Below are 24648 nucleotides of genomic sequence, written 5' to 3'. Positions count from 1 at the left end.
TTATTCATGTGTGAATGAATGAGAGAGAGAGAGAGAGAGAGAGAGAGAGAGAGAGAGAGAGAGAGAGAGAGAGGGAGAGAGAGAGAGAGAGGGAGGGAGGGAAGGATGAAGGGAGACAGACAGACAGAGACAGAGAGAGACAGGGACAGAGAGACACAGAGGGACAGAGACAGAGAGAGACAGAGAGACAGAGGCAGAGACAGAGAAACAGAGGGTCACACAGACAGAGAGAGAGAGAGAGAGAGAGAGAGAGAGAGAGAGAGAGAGAGAGATCTAACTTTCACTATAACTATAGCTGGCTACCATTAGCATACATTAGCCATTAGAGAGGTTGCTTAGGTACATACATAACAGAGAGAGAGAGAGAGGGAGAGGAAAACACAAGGGTGCAGTGCAAAGCTGAGCAGTCTAGGGGCCAGGAGATCTAAATTCTTGTCCGTCACTTTCTTCTCTGTCTTACTTGCTAATATCTTGTATCCCCAGCACTTAGCACAAAGGTTGGCACAAAGTGCTTCACAAAGGTGATCTCTCTGTCTCTCTCCACCTGTTTCCTACTCTGTAAAACGGGACGGCATGGACCATCCGATCTTACTGGGAACAGCAGCAGAACCGTAGTACATGCTAGAAATGGAAATGGACCCTAGAGATTATCTAGACGGGGCTTCTTAAACTTTTTCCACTCTCGATCCCTTTTCGCCAGAGAAATATTTACGCCACTCCGGGTACATGGGTATATAAAATCGGTATATAAAAAATGTTATCTATAACCTTTGACTATTGTCAAAGTTTTCGGGACCCCCGCATTCAGTTACGCCACCCCGTATGGGGGTCTCGACCCCATAGTTTAAGAAGTTGTGATCTAGCCCAAGTCTCTGATCTCACAAATAAGGAAACCCGAGCAGAGGAGTTGGTTAATCGGCTTGCCCAGGGTGGCCCCGCTGGTAAGTAGTCCAGCCTGGGCGGGTGGGCCCCGCTCTCTCTCAGGGATCTTCCGTCTCTGACGTTCCGGGATCCGGGATCTCTGCCTTGGGCAGGTTCGCAGGCTAGCTTTTCTCAAAGTGGGAGGACACCTAAGGGAAGTCCGGCTGGTGCCCGCCTGAGAAGCTGGCCGAGAATGGGAGGAGGCTCAAGCGGCTACATCTTTTTCCCACCAGCCGCTCAGGAGTGGCTGTGACCTTGGGCTTTATTTTCCCACCCTGGCACAGGTCACTTTGCACGTCCCCAGTGGAAGGGGCCCATCTGTTTGCCAAGCCCGCTCATGCCAAAGGGACAGGCTCTGGGTGGTCCTCCCGGGCACGCCCCAGTCCCTCCCTCACTTCTATATACAGAGGATCTTGCTTTTGTAACTCCGTCCATGATTAATGTGCCTTTCCCCAGACCCACAGCAAAAGACCCGAGTGGGAGGTCACGTGATCCATGTAGGACTAGCTCCTAGACGGTGTCTCTAGGCGTTGCCCTCCCTGAGTTATTTAATTGCTGTTTGTTTAACCAGGAAATGAACTCCAAGACTGACGACAGTGTCCAGAGACAGACTTCTGGGAATGGAGGGGCCTCCTCCCCCAAGAGGGCGTGGGGTGGTCCGGAGGGGGGTCTCTTGCTATCAGGTTTCTCAAACAAAGGCCAAGCCGGGTATTTCAATCAGGTCGGGCAGCCACCCCCTTTTGTGTGTGTCTGATCTTATTATCTCCTCTTTGTCCTCAGGCGCCTAGTGCATTCCCACATTTCCTTCCCGGGGTCCAGTTTGGGGCACGCAGGCTGCACGGTCCGCCAGCCCAGGAGAGGTGGCGGGTCCAGGTTAGGGCCAAGGCCACGGCTCCTCGACCCCTCCAGTTATCAGATGGAACAGCTGGGAGCCTGCTAGAAGAGCTTGGTCCTTCTCAGGGAGATGCTAGGGATATGGTTTGAGTCATGTACCCTGAAAATCCATCATAGAGTGAGAAGAGACTGGACAGAATTCGAGAGGGTTGGCTTTTGTTTTCTTAGTTGGACTAGCGATGTGTGACCTTGGGTAAGTCACAAGATTATAGAATTAAGGCATCTCAGTGACCGGTCATTTAGTCCCACTGGTACCCAGAACAGAAATCCCTTCTATGACATCCTGGAGAGGGATCATCTTATCTCCACTTGGAGTCCTCCACTGACCCACTACCTCCTGAGACGGCCTATTTCACCACTGTATCGGTCTGCATGTTGGGCAGTTTTTCCTTATATTAAGTAGAAATCTGCTTCTATGTGACTTTCCTCCACTGCTCCTAATTCTGGACTCTCTGATCAAATAAAAATAAATCAAATCCCTTATCTAAACAATAGCCCTTCAAATACTTGAAAACAACTATCATTTCCTCTCCCCCCCCCCACTCCCCTGCCCCAGCCTCTCCAGCATTCAACATTTCTGACTCCTTTAGTCAATCTAGGTGGCTCAGAGGAATAGAGCACCAGGCTTGGAGTCAAAAAAGAACAGTATTTAAATCCTGCCTCGGACACTTACTAGTTGTGTGATCCTGGGCAAGTCATTTGACCACTATCTGCCTCAGTTTCCTCATCTGTAAAATGAGGATAATAATAATAGTACCTACCTCCCAGGGTTGTTCTGAGGATCTACAATCATTATAAAAGTGCTTTGCCAACCTTAACGTGCTATGTAAATGGTGGCTATTTTGATGGCGATGGTGGTGATAAGGACAATGATATCTTTCTAACATTCTGTTTTCCCTTTTCTGGGTATGTTTCATCCTTCCAAAAATGATGCTGCCACTCTACCTCTGTCTGAGCCTCAGTTTCCTTATCTATCAAATGAGGGTAATGATTCCAGCCTCACCTACCTCATAGGTTCTAATCTGAAGAGCCAACAACAAAGTCTACATTAAAAATGATGCTCAGAGCATAAAGTACCATGCCAGTAAAAAGAATGACCTCATTTGGGCCTTAGGACAAGCCTGCAAGGAAGGGAGGGAAGGCATTATTATTTCCCCTTTGAGAGGTGACAAAATGAGACCCAGATAGTATTGATAATAGTCCCATGGTTTTGTATAGCTCTGTTAGCAATGTTTTCCTTATGTGGGACTGAAATCTCTCTGCAACTTCCCCATATTCCTCCCAGGTCTGCCCTTTGGGGCAAACAGCACAAGGATAAATCCTTTTTCCTGTGACAGCCCTTGGAGTACTTGAAGGCAACTCTCAGGTCACCCCATCTTGTTAAGGGTGGGCTCCTAAAAGGGTCATCTTCAGTAAACAGAGTACCCTGGTTGCATCAGAGAGTCTTCCTAGAGGATGAGTGGCATGGGACAGATCATTTAGAATTAAAGGGGATTTTGTTGTTCAGTCATTTTATAAACAGTGTTTGACTCTTGTGAACCAGATTTTGGGGTTTTCTTGGCAAAGATACTGGAGTGGTTTGCATTTCCTTCTCTAGCACATTTTACAGATAAGGAAACTGAAGCAAACAGGGTTAAGTGACTTGTCCAGGGTCATACCACTAACAAGTATCTGAGGCCAGATTTGAACTCAGAAAGATAAGTCTTCCTGACTGTTGGCCTGGCAGTCTAACCACTGAGCCACCTATCTGCTGTGAAAGGGACATCTAAAAAATAAGGTCAAAGAGGGTAATGGGCCTTCTGATTCCAAAAGTGCAACAAAAAGTCCGGGTTTGTGGATGTGTCTGCAGGGGTGTGCTGGAGCCACCTCTTACTGGTGGGAAGCCTACTGTTAAATGTTTAGCATGAGGGGCAGCTACGTGGCGCAGTGGATAGAGCACTGGCCCTGGAGTCAGGAGGACCTGAGTTCAAATTTGGCCTCAGACACTTAACACTTACTAGCTGTGTGACCCTGGGCAAGTCACTTAATCCCAATTGCCTCACCAAAAAAAAAAGTTTAGCATGAGTATTTACACCTCAGAAATCAAAAACCCCAACAAATCAGAACTTGATTTATTGTTTTGTTGATTGTTTAGACTTAAGAAAGTGATGGAGAAAATATCAACAATGCAAATTAAACTTTAAAATGTGCCTGGCATACTTCCCCCCCCCCACCCCAGACAATAATTGTTAAACATTTACCAGCACACCCACAGTTCCTACTCAGTTCAGGTCTTGAAGCAAAGGCTGACCTTCTAGAGAGCAATTTGGAACTGTGTCCCCAAATTTACTAAAGGCTGCATTCCCTTGGACCCAGCAATACCATCTCTAGGCTTGTACTCCAAAGAGACCAAAGAAAGAGGGAAAGGACCCATGTGTACAAATATATTTGTAACAGCTCCTTTTGTAGTTTCCTTTTGTAGCTCCTTTTTAGTTTCCTTTTGGAAACTAAGGGAACACCGATCAATTGGAAAATGGCTAAACCTATTGCAGTATGCGATGATGATGGGATACTATTGGACATGATCAGTGGGACCGTTTGTTTTTTTTGACTATGTATATTTATTCTAAAGATTTTTTAATGGAGGAAGAGGATGGGATGATGAGAAAATTTGTTGGTTAATTGGAAAAAATTAATTTAATTTTTAAAAAGCAGAGGCTGGAAGACTATTTGCCAGTGGTCTTGTTGAGGGGGTCTCTTGGTCAGGTATGGATGTGTGAGACTAGATGGTGTCTGAGCTCCCTTCTAGCTCTTATATTCTCTGATTCAGAGACTGCTGTCCCTTTGAGGCCTTGGGCAAAGTAATTTCTGGGCCTGGGTTTCACATCTGTAAAATGAAGGAGTTTGACCAATGGTCCCTATGCTTCCTTCTAGGTATAACCTATTATGGATGAATCCAATAAACAGTTGTTGAATTCTTGCTATGTACTGTACTTCCATTAAAGTCTTCCTCTGATGCTTTGTCCTAGCTTGGAGGTTACCCTTGGTTCCTGAGAACCATTCCAATGGAGCTCAGGCATTGGCAGGGCCCTAACAAAATAGGCAGGATTTGAATATGGCCCCAGGAATGGACCGTGGGCCCGTCTTCCAAGGGCCAGTCTAGTTTATCAACATCACTGGAGAGAGTATCCACTTGGACAAAACTGCACATTCTTGAAGTACACACAAGGCCCTGTCCAAGACCATGGCTACAAAGAATGAAAGCAACCCAACACAAGCTATTATGAGACAAGGTAATAATCATAGCTAGCATTTATATAGACTTTAAAGCTTGCAAAGCTCTTTATATGTGTTCTCTCATTTGATTTTCACAACTACCCAGTGTGTGTGTGTGTGTGTGTGTGTGTGTGTGTGTGTGTGTGTGTGTGTGTACAAACGAGCTTATTATCTTTGTTTTACACCTGAGGAAACTGAGGCAGACAGAAGCTAAGTAGTCATACAGCTAGTAAGTGTCTGAGGCAGGATTTGAACTTGGCTCTTTTTGGCTCCAAGATCAGTGTTCAGTTAAACACTATTATACCTTGATACCTTGCTGCTTAATTAGAAGATGATCCAAGGAGTTAGACTAGTGTGCTGTGAAAAAAAGGGCTGGATTTGGAGTCAGAGGAGGAAACTGAGGCAGACTGAGGTTAAGTGACTTGCCCAGAGTCACACAGCTAGTGAGTGTCTGAGGGAGGATTTAAAAACTGGTCTTTTTTGACTCCGGGCCCAGAGGTCTATGGACTGCCCCACCTAGCTGCCCACTGAGTGATCTTGAGCAAGTCACTTTCTTTACATGGGTCTCAGTTTCCCCAGGTGTAAACCAAGGGGGTTACACTGGGTGATTTCCTAGGTCCCTTTCAACTATTATATCATAATATGTGATTGTCAAGAATCTCCAGGGTTTGATTGGGTACTTGGGAGGGGAAAAGGAATCTCAGGCAACCATTATGGAAGAAGTAGGGAATAGAGAGTCATAGCATTAGTATATTAGAAAAGAGTAGTGAATTTAGAGGCTTAAGACCCGGGTTTGAATCTGACCATGTGACATGACATTTCTGGGCCTTAGTTTCTGTGTCTGATGAAACAAGGTGGAAGGAGATGAATTCACTGGCTTTTAAGCTCACTTCTAGCTTTAAGTCTTTGATCCTATGAACAGGGGCATGGAGGCTCCAAGACCACATGAAATGCCAATTGTAGTGTCAGTAGTGGGACTGAAGAATCCTGATGCCCACCTTGTCCACCTCTTCCTGTAGTAAGGCTATCAGAAGACATCCTTTGCTTCTCAGTACTCAGAACAGGCTTGATGGCACAGGCTCAGCAACTACTTGGTATCTCAGTGATAGAAAGCCACATCCTAGTATCCATTGCTTACCCATGATAGCAGCACGTCACCTCCTGGAATAGAGGAGGTGGGGATCCTCACAGCCCACCCACCCCCACACTATGCTCCAGCCAGGGCTTCCCATTCTGAGCATCAGCTAAACTATTCATCATATTGTAGGGCCTAGCGCAGGAAGGGACCTGAGAGATCACCTGGTCATGAGATAAGCCCTAACGTTTTACAGAGGAGGAAACAGGCCCATAGAGGATAAGGGATTTGCCCAAGGTCACTTAGGCTTAGGCCAGGTTTGATTTTGATATTTCAGTTTTATTCCTATGTTTGAGTCTTAGGAAATATGTAAGTTTATGGTTTGGTTTTGACTATGATTTATTTACCCTCAGGCCAGGGGGTGGGTGGGTAAAGGGAAGGTACTTGGTTTTCAGGCCAGTAGCAAGTTAACAGAGGCAAACATACCTAACCTGCCTCTCTCTCTTGAGCTCCCATTCCTTATCACCAACTTCCTCTTGGAACTCTTTACCTGGATGTAAAGTAGGTACCTCAAACTCTATGTGTCCAAAAAATAACTCAAAAACATGTCTCCTAAATCTGCCCTTCCTTTTAACGTCTCTATTTCTGTCCAGAACACCACTGGTTATGGTGTTGATGGTGGTGGTAGTGGTGATAGTGATGGTGGTGGTGGTGATGGTGAAGGTGGTGGTGCTGGTGCTGGTGGTGCTGGTGCTGGTGATGGTGGTGATGGTGGTGGTGGTGGTGATGGTGAAGGTGGTGGTGCTGGTGGTGGTGCTGGTGCTGGTGCTGGTGGTGATGGTGATGGTGATGGTGCTGGTGGTGATGGTGCTGGTGCTGGTGGTGATGGTGATGGTGGTGGTGGTGGTGGTGGTGCTGGTGATGGTGGTGATGGTGATGGTGATGGTGCTGGTGGTGAAGGTGCTGGTGCTGGTGCTGGTGGTGAAGGTGCTGGTGCTGGTGCTGGTGATGGTGATGGTGGTGATGGTGAAGGTGGTGGTGCTGGTGCTGGTGATGGTGGTGCTGGTGGTGGTGGTGATGATGGTGAAGGTGGTGGTGCTGGTGATGGTGATGGTGGTGATGGTGATGGTGATGGTGGTGATGGTGGTGGTGGTGGTGGGTGGTGGTGGTGGTGAAGGTGGTGGTGCTGGTAATAGTGCTGGTGATGGTGATAGTGGTGATGGTGATGGTGGTGATGGTGGTGATGGTGATGATGGTGAAGGTGGTGGTGCTGGTGCTGGTGGTGATGGTGCTGATGGTGATGGTGATGATGGTGATGGTGGTGATGGTGATGGTGGTGGTGATGGTGGTGCTGGTGGTGCTGGTGCTGGTGGTGGTATTGATGACAGCATTGATGATAGCTCCTTAAGGGAGCTAAAGACTTTCCACTTATTATCTCAGCTACCCAGTTTCACCTCCCACTCTCTCCACCCGATCAAATGCCAAATCTGCTCGATTTTACTTTGACATTTCTTGTATCTGCTCCCTTCTTCCCACTCACATAGCCACCCTTCTGCTTCAGGTTCTTATCTCCTCTCCCAAGGACTATTGAAAAAGCCTTCCAACTACTCTCAGGTTCTAGGCTCACTCCTCTCCAACCCATGCCTCTACAAAGCCACTCCAATCACCTTCCTAAAGTACACATCTAACCACATCATCTCCCCTGCTCAAGAACCTTCAGTGGCTTCCTACTGCCTCTGGGATAAGACACAAACTCCTTAGCATGGCATTTGACATCTTTCACAGTCCAGTTCTAGTCTATTTTTCAAGGATCAGTACACATTACTCTCTTTCATGTGTTGTACAATTCACCAAGTCATGTCTCAAATCCATCCATATCTCTCCCATGCCTTCCTTCTCACAGTCTTCCCTTCCCCCCAACATGCCTGGAATGCACTTCCTCCCCACCTCTGACTCTCAGCATAGTTGGCTTCCTCCCGAGGCTCAGCTCATGTGCCACCTCCTACAGGAAGTCTTTCCTGGCCCTCCTAGTAATACGTGCTCCATTCTCCCTGCCAAACAATCATGTATAAGCTTGGCTGTTCATATGTTTTAATCCACTAGTGGAATGCCAGCTCCATGAGAGCAGGGATTAATTTCCATTTCGTCTTTTACATCCCCAATGAGTACGGCAGAGACGGATAAGACTTGGAATCATGGGAGTTGGGTTTGAATCCCACCTTTGCCACTTCCTGCTTATGTGACCTGGGGTCACCTAGAGATTAAGTTATTGACTCTCTAGGGCCCAGGTTCCCTCATCTGCACAAAGAAGGGATGAGACCAGATTTATAGCAAAGTCCCTTCCAGCACTAAATCAGTGAACACGGGATCTTGTTCACTACCTGCCGTCCATCATAGGACGTACAGGACAGGTAGGAGAGGTGACCTGCCCAGGGTCATTCAGCTAATGTGTTGGAATTAGGGCTTGGAGTTATGCCTTCTGACCCCAAGGCCGGTGCCCTTTCCACTATAACCTGACACTTTGTTCCCAAGCACCATATTGTCCTTGTGAGTAAAGAACAGTCCTCTCTTCTGGAAGCACAAATATCAATTTCCAGGGACCTCAGAAGGCAGATCCCAATGCTTCCCTTTTCTCAGTCAACAAAAGGAAGCCTGTGGAGGCTAAGTCTTCCAGGTCTACTCTCTTCAGTAGATCAGGGCTGCCACAGGTTGAGATACAAGGTGGATTGTACCTCAGGGTCTCACATCTAGGGGTAAAAACCAAAAACCAAGACTTCTAGTGAAGTAAATCTATAGCTTCTTTTTTTTTTTTTTTAGTGAGGCAATTGGGGTTAAGTGACTTGCCCAGGGTCACACAGCTAGTTAAGTGTTAAGTGTCTGAGGCCGGATTTGAACTCAGGTACTCCTGATTCCAGGGCCGGTGCTCTATCCACTGTGCCATCTAGCTGCCCCCAATCTATAGCTTCTTAAAAGGGTTGGAGTGTCCCCTTGTCTCTTGAAATTAACCTTCATTTTCTGCTTCTCTTTGGACATCTGGGGGTTAAAGATTCTGGCAAAGCAGAGTGATTAATGGGACCTGGAAACCAATCCCACCCAGCAAAGAGATAAGACTAGGCCAGAATCTTTTAGCTTTATGAGCCAGTTTCAAGGGGGCCCCTGCCTAGATTGTGGCCTTCTGTGGGGAGTTCTGTCCCCCAGGCCTATTACCTGCTTACTGTCTGTGTCCAAGGTCCTGAACTCTAGCACCCTGTCTTAGCTTGCTGGTTGTCTTTCTGAGCTCAAGAATCATTGGATTATAGACTTAACCTTAGGGGTCATCTAACCTAAGCCCCTTACCTTACAGGTGAGGAAAACGAGGCCCAGGGAGGTTGTATCATGGCCAAGATCACACAGGTACTTAGTAATAGAATACAGATTCGAACCCAGGTCTTCTGACTACAAATTTAGCCCTCTTTCCATAAGTATTACTCTACCTCTAGCGTGGCATAGTGAAAAGAACAATGGACAGGGAGTCTAAATTCCTTTGGCCAGCATTCAAGGACCTCCCCAATTTGGCACCAACTTATCTCACGCCATTGTCTAACCGTCTGCTCTAGCCAGACTGCTTTTATCATCCCCTGAACTCACCATGCACATTCTGCCTCTCGGACCTTGGCTTACATCATTCATCTTGTCTAGAATGCTGTGTCCTCTGGTCTCTTAGGATCCCCCATTTGCAGTTGTGGGGGGCCTTGGGATCACCAAGTCCAACTTCTTTGGTTCATAGGTGAGGAATATGAGGTTAAGTGATTTGTCTGAGGTCACACAGTACGGGGCCAAGCTGGGGTCCCTAATTCAAATCCAAAGCTTGGGGCAGCTAGATGGTGCAGTGGTAAAGCACCAGCCCTGGATTCAGGAGTACCTGAGTTCAAACCCGGCTTCAGACACTTGACACTTACTAGCTGTGTGACCCTGGGCAAGTCACTTAACCCTCAATGCCCTGCAAAATAAAAACAAAAACAAATCCAAAGCTTCCTGCCTCTACTTATTGAAATCCTGCCCATCTTTTAAGGTCTCATTTCAGTCTCACTTCCTCTTTCTTTTAATTTTTAATTTTTTTTTCCTGAGGCAATTGGGGTTAAGTGACTTGCCCAGGGTCACACAGCTAGTAAGTGTTAAGTGTCTGAGGCTGGATTTGAACTCAGGTCCTCCCGAATCCAGGGCCGGTGCTCTATCCACTGTGCCAGCTAGCTGCCCCTCACTTCCTCTTAAAAGCTTTCTCTGACCACCCCCAAACTCAGAGGTATCTTTCGATCATCTAACCTCCTAGGCAATTTCCTGTCTGTGCCTCTCATTTGGTTTTTATTTTATACTAGTGGTGCAGCAGGAGAGCATGCTGGACCTAGAGTCAGGAAGACTTGAGTTCAAATCTAGCCTCAGACACTTATTAGTTGTTGTAACGATTGGAATGACGCCACCTGCTGGAGACTTACTGTAGAAGAGTTCTGCCCATGAAGTGAAGGTCTTTGAGGGCAAGACCAGGAGTCTTTTCTTTGGCATCAGGAAGTGATGTTGGCCAGTGGGAGGAAGAAGGAAGAGACTGGCACTCTGTCTCGCTCTCTTTCCTTTGGACTCTAGTGGAGAGCAGAGCTAGAAATGTGCTCTCCCTTTAATAGATAGGAATCTAGGCCTTTTCTTCTCTCTTTACCAAATTCTTATTCTCCTTAATAAATGCTTAAAAGCCTAACTCTTGCTAAAGCTTATAATTTATTGGCGACCACTCATTAGATATTTTAGACAGTTTAGCTAGAATTTTAGCCCTTAACACTGTGTGACCCTTGACAAATCATTAAACCTTAGTTTGTTCAATTGTATAAATGGGGATAATAAGAGTACCCATGTCCCAGGTTGTTGTGAGGATGAGATAATATTTGTAAAGTGTTATGCAAACCTTGAAATACTATATAAATGCTAACTAAGATTGTTGCTGACTTAGAGTGTTCATATTTCAAAGTTATAGCACTGGAAGAGACCTTAAGATCCTCTAGTCTTCTCTCTTTATTTTATAGATAACACAACAGAGATTGGGACAGGTTGAGTGACTAACCAAGGACCGTATTTGTTTACTTTTCCTCCTTCCTTCCCATGCCCTGCCACTTTCCCTCCCTCACCCCAAACCCTACACAATGGCCTTCTCATAAGAGAGAGGCAGCTTGGTACAATGGAGAGAGCACTGAAATAGACCCAAGGCACTGGATTCAAGTTTTCCATTTAACAGCTATAGAACCTGAGATGATCCTGTGAACTTCAGCTTCTCCCTTTGTAAAGTGGGAGAAAACAGCCATCTCTGCTCTACCTCGTCCACTTCTCAATAGTATGGGGTTCAGAGGAGGGGACGTGTGTGGAGAGCGCTTTCTGAACTATAACTGATAAAGGATTATAGAAATGGAAGAGCTCATCATTGTGGAAATTGCTCTATTCACCTTTATTCCTAGATTACCCAGGAGCTAGCATGTCCACCCAATGGTCAGGTAGAGCCTGGGGTCCCCAGTGGTCAGGTTCTAGTCTCCTGGGATCCTCAAATAACAGATGAGGAAGAAGGACAGAACTTTTCCAAATGCACAAACTGACCTGTAACTCAGGCAGAAACTGACTCCTTCCTAACCCAAGTGAAACTTTTTCTTTCCTAAATATTCTATTACTAGCCCTACGATTCAATTCAATAATTCAATCCAACAAATATTTATTAAGTGCTTTCTATGGTCCAGGCACTGTATTAAGCTTTGGGTATACAAATAAAGAGAAGAAAGACAGTCTCTGACCTCAAGGAACTTACAATCAAAGGAGGGAAGACAAAACACACACACACACACACACACACACACACACACACACACACACACACACACACACACACCCCAAAAAAGGAAGGCAGGAAAGGGAGGGAGGGAACCAGGGAGTACCTGGAATCTCTACAGAAAGTATCCTAGACCAAAAGAGGTGAGTAAGGAGGAGGGGTGCATGGTCCCTGGAAGAGCAGCTCTGGCTCTTCGGGGCTTTAGCCAGGGTCTTGCTCTGAGGATGCTCCCCTGAGGGCTGGTATTTTCCTGACTGCAGCTGTGGCCTTGAAAAGCCCCCAGAAGGCTGGAAAGCCAGACTCATTGTCAGTCCAGGCCAATGTGTCAGCCGGACTCTGAATGCTTCCATTTACAACTGGCTCTATTTTTAATCCTTTTGATTTCAATCTCAATCTCTCTCTCTCTCTCTCTCTCTCTCTCTCTCTCTCTCTCTCTCTCTCTCTCTCTCTCTCTCTCTCTCCCTCTCTCTCTCCCCCTCCCTCCTCCCTCTCTCTTTCCTTCTATCTCTCTGTGTCTCTCTCTGTTTCTATTTCCTTCATCCTTAACCCCGTGTGTGTGTGTGTGTGTGTGTGTGTGTGTGTGTGTGTGTGTGTGTGTGTGTTTCTGGGGCTGGCTTCAGGTCCCTTGTCTCTCTGCTGTCTGAGAGGGCGGGTAACTTGTCTCTGCCTCAGTCCCTCTCCTAAAATTGAGTGACTAATCTTCTGAGGCAATCCGACTGTGACCCCATGACTCCTCTCTGTTAGCTCAGTAGAGGTTGCTGGAGATAAACTCTCTTGTCCCTAGCTCCCAGATGGTAAGATTGAGACAAGAGAAGCCACCGTTGGGAATGGGGATTTGGTGGGATCCCTGTTTCTGGAGGCGGTGTCGCCACAAGCCCAGGTGGGACTATCCTTGATTATACTGAAGGCTGCGGTTCAGACACAACTGGAAGAGAAATCAAATGGACCAAATCAGTAGGGATCCCTGGGTTCTAGAGTAAAGGGTTGCCTGGGAGGAACAAACCACTCACTCCCTGACATCTCCAGTTTACCGTGATCTCTCCCTCTGAAATTCTGTTGTAATCAGAGCCAGTAAGTCAGAATCTGTCTTAGACACCACACTCCCCACTCCAACCAAGTTAACCTTCTCTTCATCCCCCTAACACGGCTCACCTATTCCCTTCAGCAGGCCTTGGGCCAGCCATGTCCTGGAATTGGTTCCTGCCCTATTGGGAAACAGAGAAAAGATTTTCTGTCTGAGTCAGGAGTTGCCTCCGTTTCCAGGTCTTTTTGTTTCTGGTGCCTCATGCCTTCCGCCTTGCTTGCCTGATCTCTGACCCTTGGCCTGACCTTGGTTCTTGGCAAGCCCCAGTTTCCTGGTTTGTTTCTGAATTCCCTGGTTACCCATGGTTTAAGTTTAACATAGAGTTTAAAATTTAGCTATTTGTTGTCTTGTCATGTCTACACCTGTATCACCTCTGGCATCCCACCTTTCCCCTTTCATCATGATCAGCATAGTTCAGGTCCTTATTTCTACCTGATGCAGAGGTACTTCTGCTTTTTTGTGCATCCGTTCATTCCTCATCTAGACTATTATAATAGCCCCCTCACTGGTGCCTCTGCTTCTGATCTAGCATCTTCCTTTCCTCTGCTGGAATAGTTTTCCAGAAGTCTCAGTATGGTTATGGCATTCCTCTAATCAGGAATGTTTCATGGCTCCCTATTGCCTACTGAAAGAAACATAAACTACTGAACCTGGCATTCAAACCCCTTCACAGTTTGGCTGCAACCTGCCTCACTTTACTGCATACTTTATCCTTTACATACATGTCTTACAATCCAGCCAAATGGGACTATGTAAGACTATTCCCTCCATTCTCATCCTGCTGTCTTCTATCTCCATGTTTTTTCTCAGTGTAACTTCCATGAGTGGAAAGAACTCCTCTCTCATTCCCCATCTCTATCTGTTCCTTCTCCAGAAAGCCCATCCTGACCTTCCCTGGGAAAAAAATGAAGTTTTTATCCTATCTTCCTTCCTTCCTTCCTTCCTTCCTTCTTCTTAGATAGTGGGGATTAAGTGACTTGCCCAGGGTCACACAGCTAGTAAGCATCTGAGGCTTGATTTGAAATTAGGTCCTCCTCACCCCAGGGCTGGTGCTTTATCCACTGTGCCTCCTAGCTGCCCCCTATCCTACCTTTCTAACAGCCTTTCCCTTAACTTTCCTTTGCCTCTACTTTACTCTCTTCAATCTCCTAATTATTTGTATACATGTCCTCCCTCCCCTGCTATTAGACTGTAAACTTTTTAGAGAACAGCAACAGTGGGGATCTAGGTTTCTACCTTCACTGCCCAGCACAGGTGTCATGCATCTAACACCATTTAACTTGCTTTTGTCGAGCTGAATTCACAGCTTTATTTGACATAGTTTTGTCTCCCTAACTAGACTGTAAGCTTTCTGAAGGCAAGATCTATATCTGAGCCATCTGTGTTTCCCAATAGGGCAGGAAGAGCACACAGTGCTCAAAAGACACTTCTGGTTGATTCAATTGAACAAATCAGATTTGACACACACACACATATATATATATGTATGTATGTATGCATGCATGCATGCATGCATGTATTCATGTATGTCCATGTCAAATCTAATTTGTTGGGGTGTGTGTATATACACACACACTTTTGATATATATACATTTCTTAAACATATAAGCATTTAGTGTGTACAAAGCCCTGGGGCTAGGAGTGTGCAGAGCACTTGCAAGGGGAAAGACAAAATTTAGATAAGCAACTTTACCTGCCTTTATGTAGTTTATAATCTAGTCTATAATCTATCTGACACAAACATGGATAGTTATTGTAGGAAATAATGCATGATTAGTGCATAAGAGTAATTTAAGCAAAGTGCCATGGAAAGCCTGGGGTGGAGAAAGACCACTATTGATTGGTAGTGGAGGAAATCAAGAAAGAGTTTTCAAAGGAGATGACATTTGCTATGGGTTTTAAAAATGAATAGAAATTCAACAGTTAGAAAGGGTTAAGGGAGGGCATTCAAGATCCAAGGTAGCACAAGACATGTATGGAGGGTAGACATTTGTTCAGTTTAGCTAGATTGTATAAGACATGAAGGTATAGGCATGAAATAAGACCGGAAAGGTAGGAGGGGGCTAGGTAGGGAGGTCTTCGAAAGTCAAACAGAAAATTCTGTATTTGATCCTAGAGGTGATAGGGAGCCATTGGAGGTTACTGAGTATGGGGATGACATGGTCATATCTATGCTTTAGGAAAATTGCATTGGCAGCTAAATGGAAGAGAGTTGAGGCAGGCAGACCCACTAGCAGGCTATTAGGACAACTAGGGGGTGCAGTGGATAGAGCACCAGTCTATATTTATTTATACATACCATATATATCTTATATCTAGCTAGTTCTTTATATAGTATTTCTTCTGTTAGATTGTAAGCTCCTTGAGGACAAGAATGATGTTTTGCCTTTCTTTGTATCCTCAGCACTTAGCACAGTGCCTAACACTTGGTGAGAGCTTGTGGATTGACTGGTTGATTTATGGGCTTTTGTAAGTCTGAACTGAGTTCAAATTTGGGACTGGGCTGAGATGCTTTCTGGGTCCCTGGTGGGATCTCCAATAAAGGAAAGAATTTAGAGTTTGGGGGTGGGGGGGTTAAGTCCTGCAATTGAGTACCTTTTGCTACAAACCCTCTGTTTCTAGCCTTTGGGACTGCGACAATGAGACAAACTCAGATGAATCAAGCATAGAGATGTCTGAGAGGCTGCTACAGAACCACCCCTAACTATCTCAGCTGCAGGTGGGAAGATCTAAGCAGGGACAACAGTGAGAGATAATTGGGGACTTCCCCTTTCTGGAGGTTAAAGCCACAGATACCTTCTTAAGGACATCATTAATTTGTCAATTGTCTCTCTGGGGGAGGAGATACAAGGGTGGTTAAATTGGAAATTTAAGGCCTATCAGAAGACCCTGATGACTTCCTGGTTAGGGGTGCAGCCAGGTGACCCGTGTCCTGATAAATCTTGAGAGCAGCACTCTCTATCTCCCAGGTAAGGCTCTTTAACTCTGGGCCACTTCCCAAGCCCCATTCTCTACTGGAGCTGAAGGAGCTCCGGAAAGAGCAGAGCAGATCCTTCCAATAAACCCTCCTTCAGGCAAAAACAAGGGAGTGAGCCAAACCCCAAGTAAGCCATCCCATTTGTTTCTGGTCCCAGATTTTGTGCCTTGGGGGCAGCCAGGGAAAGCAGAGATGAGCTCATTTCCAAACGCATACAGTGAATTCAGGCAACCCCTGCCTTCCTCTCAACCCACTCTGCCTCCCCTCAAGTGGCAGTGCCTGTGACTCCTGTGGTGTGGAGAAGGGGGTTGAGGAGAGGAGGAAAGTGAGGAAGATGAGAAGGGAAGGGAGAGAAGGAGAAGGGAAAGGGAATAAGATGAGGAGGGAGATCAGGGGAAGGGAAGAGAGAAAAGAAAGAGTAGGAAGGGGGAAGGAGAGGGAAGAGGAACAAGCAAGAGGGAGGGGATAAATAATAAGGAGGAAAGGGGGAAGATGAAGAGGAGGACCAAGGAGGGAAAAACAGAGGAAGGAAAGGAGGACAAAAGGAGGAAGAAAGAGGAGGAGGAGGAGTTGGAGGAGGAAGGGAAAAAAGAACGAGGAGAGGTAGTAGCAGGGAATGACAAGGGGAGAGGACTCAGAGAAAGATGATGGAAAGAAGAGGGGGAGGATGCAGATGTTTGAGAGGAATGGAGGAAGAAGAAAAGACAGAGGAAGGAAAGGGGAGAGAAGAAATAAGCCAAATAGGAAGTAGAAACCAGGGCTGAAGGACAAAGACAAGGCATCTTTCTCCAAAGAATTCTTCTGGGCTTTTGTCCCTCTTCCAAATTCCTTCCTGGTACAGGGAGAGAGAAGCCTGTGGTGCCTACAAGTTTTCTCTTCTGGGGGAAACCTGGGGTAGCTTGGAACCAGCTTGGGGCCAGAATGCTTGCTCCAGGGTACTCCTCCCACCTGCCCTCACAGTTGGAGTCACCCGTGCCCTCTCCATGGTCCTGGCCAGGGGCCATGGCCTCAGCACCACTAAGCTGGGTTGGCAGGATTGCTAAGAGGCTTGGGAAAACCTACTGGGAGTTCACACCAGAGCTTTCACAGTCACCTTTTGATTATTTCTCTCCTCTCAAACTTCATATTCTCTCTAGGTATTTCCCACTTTCCCAATCTCTCTGGGACATGACTAAGGACAAGGAAGTAGTGTATCAGACTTGGGAGAGGCTGGAGGCACTGGCTCTAGTCCCAGCTGTATTGCTAGCTTGCCATGAGACCTTGGACAAGTCACTGGGCCTCAGTTCCCTCTTCTGTCAATGGGGCTAATACTATCTACTTTGCCTTATGGAGCAGTTATGCTAAGAAAATGTTGCAGTGTATATGGAGGTGCTTAGATAGGAGAGCTGTTGCCTAGTTGGTCGAACTGTCCTATTTACACATGACCTTCTCCCCACATCCTTCCCTTCAGCTTTTGTCACAACCAGTCCAAATTGCTGAAACACTGATATCTAGCTACAGCAATTTCCATTGTAATGAGCTCAGTTGATATTTCAAATACAGAAATACCAAAAAGCCCATGGGGGAGGGGAGGGGAGGGGAGGGGAGAGGGTGGGAGAGAGAGGGAGGGACGGAGGGAGGGAGGGGGAGAGAGAGAGAGAGAGAGAGAGAGAGAGAGAGAGAGAGAGAGAGAGAGAGAGAGAGAGAGAATAGTTGCTATCTTCCCATTTAACCTTGTGAGTGGGCAGGTAGGGCACAGTAGATAGAACACTGGCCCTGAAGTTGGGAGGACCTGAATTCAAATATTGCCTCAGACACTTACAAGCTGTGTGACCCTGGGAAAGTCACTTAACCCCAATTGCCTTAAACATCTGGGGCCATCTCCAATTGTCCTGATAACATATCTTGCCAGTGAACCCAGATGGCTCTGGAGGACAAAGTGAGGCTGGTGACTTTGCACAGTCTTTCCTTATTTAAATCCAATTCAGTGGATAGAGCACCGGCCCTGGAGTCAGGAGTACCTGAGTTCAAATCTGGCCTCAGACACTTAACACTTAACTAACTGTGTGACCCTGGGCAAGTCACTTAACCCCAATTGCCTCACTAAAAAAATTTAATTAATTAATTAAATCCAATTCACTGTGATGACATCTATCATGGCCCTCTTCGGAAATGAAGGATAAACAACAACAATAGCCTTGAGAGTAGGGATTGGTTCATCTACTCCTTTTGTTTCCCTGGCACACATTGCCTCAAATATAGCCTAGGTGCTTGATGCACGCTTCTGGATTGATTGTAGTGGAAAGAACACTGGATTTGGAGTCAGCAGCTTTGTTTTTCAGCTTTACCATTTCTTAGCTGAATCTGAATCTGTTTCCTCAGAGAGACATGGATTTAGAGTCAATACCCAAGTATGATGCCCTACTTTGCTGTTTAGTAGCTGTGTGACTTTGGACAAGTCACTTAATCGTTCCAAACTTCAGTTTACTTCTGTGCAAAGTGAGGGAGTGGGTGGGATGGATAATCTCTAAATTACCACCTGCGTCTAAATCCTTGAAACCAGCCCTTCCCCCCATGCTTCAGAAACAGGATGACTAGACCCCTCTCTGAGAGAATCTTTCTTACCTTGTGGGTGAGGCCTGGCTCCCTCTGGCTGCTCTCCTCCTCTTCAGAGGATTTCTGCTCTTCATCAGATGAGACATCCTCTGTGGCCACCGCCGAGATCGGGCAGACCTTGTACGGCTCCGTGTAGGCACTGTAACCAGACAAGGGGAGATGGGCAGAGAGGAATCAGAATTGCTGGCTCTCTGAAGCTCCATCAGGACAATTTAGGACATGATGCTTGGACAGAGACTACCCTTTTAGAATGTTCCTAGCAATTCAGGGCTCCCGGAAGCTGGAGGAGGCAATGAGAAGGGAGGGAAGAGGGGTGTTCGCTAAATCCTTTCCAACTGTAAATGGCTTGGCTTTGGACATATGTAGGACCAGGAAGGCCTTGATGGAGGAAGGTGGAGAGACACTCGTCACCAGCACACAGAGTTTGCTACAGACTCGTGCCAAGGTCCCATTTCCTTTCAAGAGAGGCAGAGTAGAGAAGTGGATAGAGCAAGGAATTTCAAGTCAGAAAATCTGGGTTCAAATCTCAGCTCTGCCTCTTGATCCCTGTGTGAGCTTGGAAATCACTCACTTTTATATGATGGTGATGGAATATTATTGTGCTATATAAGAAATGACAAGCAGGATGATTTCAGAAAGGCCTGGAAAGACTTGTATGAACTGATGTATAGTGAAGAGAACATTGTGCACAGAGACAGCAATATTGTTTGACAAAGAACTGTGAATGACTTGACTATTTTCAACAATGCAATGATCCAAGACAATCCCAAAGGACTATAGAAGAAACATACTATCTACCTCCAAAGAAAGATATTGATGGAAAACAGACTGAAGCTGATACTTTTCACATTCTTTCATTTTTTTCTTTTATTCAAGCTTTCTTTTTCTTCTCTTCTCTTCTCTCTCTCTCTCTTTTTTTGTTGTGAGGCAATTGGGGTTAAGTAACTTGCCTAGGGTCACACAACTAGTAAGTGATAAGTGTCTGAGGCTGGGTTTGAACTCAGGTCCTCCTGAATCCAGGTCTGGTGCTATATCCACTGTGCCACCTAGCTGCCTCTATTCAAGTTTTCTTATACAAAATTACTAATATGGTAATGTTTTACATAATTGTACATGTATAACCCATATCTGATTGCTTACTGCCTCAGGGAAGGAGGAAGGGAGAGAGGGAAGGAGGGGAGAAAGGGAAGGAGGGAAAAATGGAACCAAAACTATAAATAAAAATGTTTATTACTAGGAAAAAAAATCACTCACTTTTCTAAACTTGAATTTACTGGAGGTAAATGGAGAGAGTTGGACTAAGAAATCTTTAAAGTATCTTCCAGCTCAAAATAATATATTCTCTCTTGGTGGTCTTATTAGCTCCTATGGGTTCAACCATCACCTCTTTGTAGGTAACTCCCAAATCAATAATCGACATCTCCAACCCCCATTAGATCTCTACATCTGGATGTCCTTTTGGTCTCTCAAACTCAGCATGCCCAAATTAAGCCAGGTATTTCCCCTTCTAAACTCATTTTTGAGAATTTAAAGCCCTTCATAGTCTAGCCTACTATTCCAGGCTGATCACAAATGACTCCGCCATATCAGCTCTATGATCCAGCCAAACAGGTGGTCAATGAACATTTATCAAATGCAGACTATGTGCCAGGAGGCAGCTAGGTGGCTCAGTGGATAGAGCACTGGGTCTGGAGTCAAGAAGTTGTTGTCATTGTGCAGTCATTTCAGTAAAATCTGACTCTTTGTGACCCCATTTGGGGTTTTCTTGGCAGAGGTACTGAAGTGGTTTGACATTTCCCTTTCTTGCTCATTTTATAGATGAGGAAACTGAGGCAAACAGGGTTAGGTGACTTGCCCGGGGTCACACAGCTAGTAAGTGTCTGAGACCAGATTTGAACTCAGGTAGATGAGTCTTCCTGACTCCACACCCAGCATTCTATCTACTGCCCATGGTACAAAGAGTTAGGATTTGAACCCAGATCCTTTGATGGCAAATCCAAAACACTTTCCACTAGAGGAGAATGATGATGATTACAATGATTAGCACTTAGAGAGTGTTCTAAGGCTTGGAAAGCACTTTCCATGTATCATCTCATTCGATCCTCACAACAATCCTTTGAAATATTGGCCATTATTATCTCTCCTTTTACAGATGAGGAAACTGAACCTTAGAGAAGTTAAATCTAGCACTCTGTACAGAATATTAGCCATTTTACTATAAGCATGACTCAACCTTTCCAAGCCTCAGTTTCCTCATCTGTATGATGGGGTCCATTGATTCCCCAGACTAGCTACCTTACAGGATGTTCTGAGGAAACATTCTGTCAGTCTCAAAGTTCTAAAGAAATGTGAATTATCATTGCCATCACCTAGCAGAGAGCAGGCTGCTGAGTGAATGGAGCATCGTAAAGACAATTTTTTTCATGTAGAGAGCAAGAGGTCCAAGTCATGAGGCAGGCCCAGGAGAGAGAGTCATCTGAAGCAGCCAACAGAAAACAAGAAGTCATTGAAACACCTGGGAAGTTGTTAAGAGGAAGGGATTTGTGGAGTGAGAAGGGCTGTGGCTCAGCTGAAAGAGCATTGGTCTAGAAGGGCAGCTAGGTGGTGGTATACAGCACAAAGTACTGGGCCTGAAGTCGGGAAGACTCATTTGCCTGAGTTCAAATCTAGTCTCAGACACATCCTAGCTGTGTGACCCTGGGCCAGTCACTTAACCCTGCTTGCCTCAGTTTCCTCTTCTGCACAATGAGCTGGAGAATGGGGTTATAGAGAGTCTGAAACAAGTGACCAAGAAACTGATCTAGAAGTCAGGATGACCTGGATTTCTCTGATACTTAAAATCAATGCGATCATGACTCTCTGAACCCGGGTCTCTTCTTTAATATAATGGGCATGATGCTAATACTTCAGGATAGAGTTCTGTATCAAGAGCTGACTTCAGAGGCAGGAGAACTGGGTTCAAATCACATCTCTGAAACATGCTGGTTGCTTTACCAGGGGCACATCACTGAATCTTGCTGGGCCTCAGTTTCCTCAACTGAAACAAGAAGGCATTGGACTAGATGACTTCTGTAGTCCCTTTCAGCTCTAAATCCAAGATCCCAAGATTCATGCCCCAGGCTGCTCTCCAAGATTATAAATTGTAGAACACTTGTCTATCTGAATCTGCTCAGTTTTCTGATGAAGAAATCAAAGCTATCTATTGCCATATGAAAAAATGCTCTAAATCACTATGGATTAAAGAAATGCAAATTAAAACAAGTCTGAGGTAACACCTGACATCTATCAGATTGGCTAATATGACAAAAAAGGAAAATAATAAATGTTGGAGAAGCTGTGGAAAAATTGGAACCGTAATGCATTGTTGGTGGAGCTATGAACTGATCCAACCATTCTGGAGAACAATTTGGAACTATGCCCAAAGGGCTATAAAGCTGTGAGTACCCTTTGACCCAGCAATACCACTACTGGGGCTCTTTCCCAAAGAGATCATAAAAAAAGGAAAAGGACACACATGTACAAAAATATTTATAGCTGCTCTTTTTGTGATGGCAAGGAATTGGAAATTGAGGGGATGCCCACCAATTGGGGAATGGCTGAACAAGTTGTGGTATATGAATGTAATGGAATGCTATTGTGCTGTGTAACGATTGGAATAACGCCACCTGCTGGATACTAACTGTAGAAGAGTTCTGCCCATGAAGCGAAGGTCTTTGAGGGCAAGACCAGGAGTCTTGTCTTTGGTATCAGGAAGTGACGCGGACTAGTGGGAGGAGGAAGGAAGAGACTGGCGCGGAGTCTCGGGCCTCTTTCCTCTGGACTCTGGCGGAGAAGGGAGCTAGAAATGTGCTCTCCCTTTAATAGATAGGAATCTAGGCCTTTTTCTCTCTCTTTACCTAATTCTTATTCTCCTTAATAAATGCTTAAAAGTCTAACTCTTGCTAAAGCTTATAATTGATTGGCGACCACTCATTAGATATTTTAGACAGTTTAGCTAGAATTTTAACCCTTAACAGCTGTAAGAAATGATGAGCAGGCAGATTTCAGAGAAACCTGGAAGGACTTACATGAACTGATGCTGAGTGAGATGAGCAGAACCAGGAGAACATTGTACACAGTATCAACAATATTGTATGTTGATCAATTGTGATAGACTTGGCTCTTCTCAGCAGTGCAATGGTCCAAGATAGTTCCAAAGGACTCAAGATGGAAAATGCTCTCCAAATCCAGACAAAAAAGAACTATGGAACCTAGATGCAGATTGAATGATACTATTTCTATTTTGTTTTTTTGAGGTTTTTCCTTTTTGCTCTGATTCTTCTTTCACAGCATGACTAATGCAGAAATATGTTTAATGTGATTGTACATATAGAACCTATATCAGATTGCTTGCTGTCTTGGGGAGGGGGGAGGGAGAAAAATTTGAAACTAAAAATCTTATAAAAACAAATGTTGAAAACTATGTCTACATGTAACTGGAAAAATAATAAAATACTTTTATGGAAAAAAATTAAAAAGCCAACAACTTTTTAGAAAGAAAGAAAGAAAGAAAGAAAGAAGGAAAAGGAAGGAAGGAAGGAAGGAAGGAAGGAAGGAAGGAAGGAAGAAAGAAAGAAAGAAAGAAAGAAAGAAAGAAAGAAAGAAAGAAAGAAAGAAAGAAAGAAAGAAAGAAAGGGAAGGAAGGAAGGAAGGAAGGAAGGAAGGAAGGAAGGAAGGAAGGAAGGAAGGAAGGAAGGAAGGAAGGAAGGAAGAAAAAAGAAAGAAAGAAAGAAAGAAAGAAAGGAAGAAAGAAAGGAAGAAAGAAAGAAAGAAAGAAAGAAAGAAAGAAAGAAAGAAAGAAAGAAAGAAAGAAAGAAAGAAAGAAAGAAAGAAAGAAAGAAAGAAAGAAAGAAAGCCTCTGCAGTTAAAATCACTGAGAAGCCAACCAGACCTGGTGGAGCTCAAGGCTAAGCACTGATTTCTTGGCCAAGGGCTGCTTGATCAAGCCCATCCCCCACTCTGGGACAGGGTGAAAATCCTCTCAGTGGAGGTTTTAAAAAAATGCTCCAAAAATATCCCTCATGCTTATACCACTTTTGAAGGGGCTCTGTGAGCCTTAAATTGCCCTAAGAAATGTGCTCTTCTCAATCCACCCAGTGACTTTGTGGGATCCCCTACCTCTTCCTGAGTCTTAGTTTCTTCGTTTATAAAATGAAGAAGTTGGAGCAGATGACCTCTAAGGTCCCTTCCAGCTCTGACTTTGTAAGATGTGACCCTGTGTCACAATGTTGCTCAGGGTGGGTCCTTGAAACTTCCCGGGTAATTTATCTTCTCTTCTCAGGAGGCTCCTGATCTTCATTTCCTATGGGATATTTCCTTCCCTCCTAGAGGAGATAGGTTCCTGGAAGGGGCTTGGAATAATGGGAAAGCAAGTAGGAAGAGAGGGAGAAGCCCCAAGCTTTCTGAAAGATGTTTTAAAATAAAGGATTAACTGCGTGCATTCCATGTCTTTTTTTTTTTTAAGTGAGGCAATTGGGGTTAAGTGACTTGCCCAGGGTCACACAGCTAGTAAGTGTTAAGTGTCTGAGGCCGGATTTGAACCCAGGTACTCCTGACTCCAGGGCCGGTACTCTATCCACTGCGCCACCTAGCTTCCCCCATTCCATGTCTTTTTAAGCTAACAAGTTATTTAGGGGCAGGTGTTCCTAAGAGGAATTAGATGAACTATGATTTGGGGTCAAAGGCATTCAGCTCACAAACAAATCAGTTCAAGGACACATACATCCTTTCAGGAGCTGTTCTCCTTCAGTCTGGATTATTGATGAAGGGCAGGGTTTCCTCTCATTTCCAAAGGATGATTACACCTCACTAAAGACCAGCATGTTAAGTAGGGAGTATGAGTGTCGAGGGATGCTAGGGATAAAGCAGAAAAGATACCAGATATCATCCAGGAAACCTGGGTATCAGTCTTAACTCTTCCACAAACCTACTGGGGGGGTTTCTTCGGTCAAAAAACTGACCTGATTGGCCAA

General features: G+C 45.2%; 1 protein-coding gene across 3 annotated transcripts in view; it reads right to left on the bottom strand.

Moving 5' to 3' along the window:
* FGD5 (FYVE, RhoGEF and PH domain containing 5) overlaps window positions 1-24648 on the bottom strand; it is a 186227-nt gene that overhangs the window by 69604 nt on the left and 91975 nt on the right. For all 3 annotated transcript variants that reach the window (XM_043979716.1, XM_043979719.1, XM_043979717.1), the window contains exon 3: window positions 18647-18776. In XM_043979716.1, the coding sequence (XP_043835651.1) occupies window positions 18647-18776 (130 nt within the window). The remainder of the gene's footprint in view (window positions 1-18646; window positions 18777-24648) is intronic.

This window comes from Dromiciops gliroides, chromosome 1 (assembly GCF_019393635.1).
Source record: "Dromiciops gliroides isolate mDroGli1 chromosome 1, mDroGli1.pri, whole genome shotgun sequence".
NCBI lineage: Eukaryota > Metazoa > Chordata > Mammalia > Microbiotheria > Microbiotheriidae > Dromiciops > Dromiciops gliroides.
The sequence above is the reverse complement of the archived record's forward strand: the minus strand, read 5'-3'. Positions and strand labels throughout refer to the sequence as shown.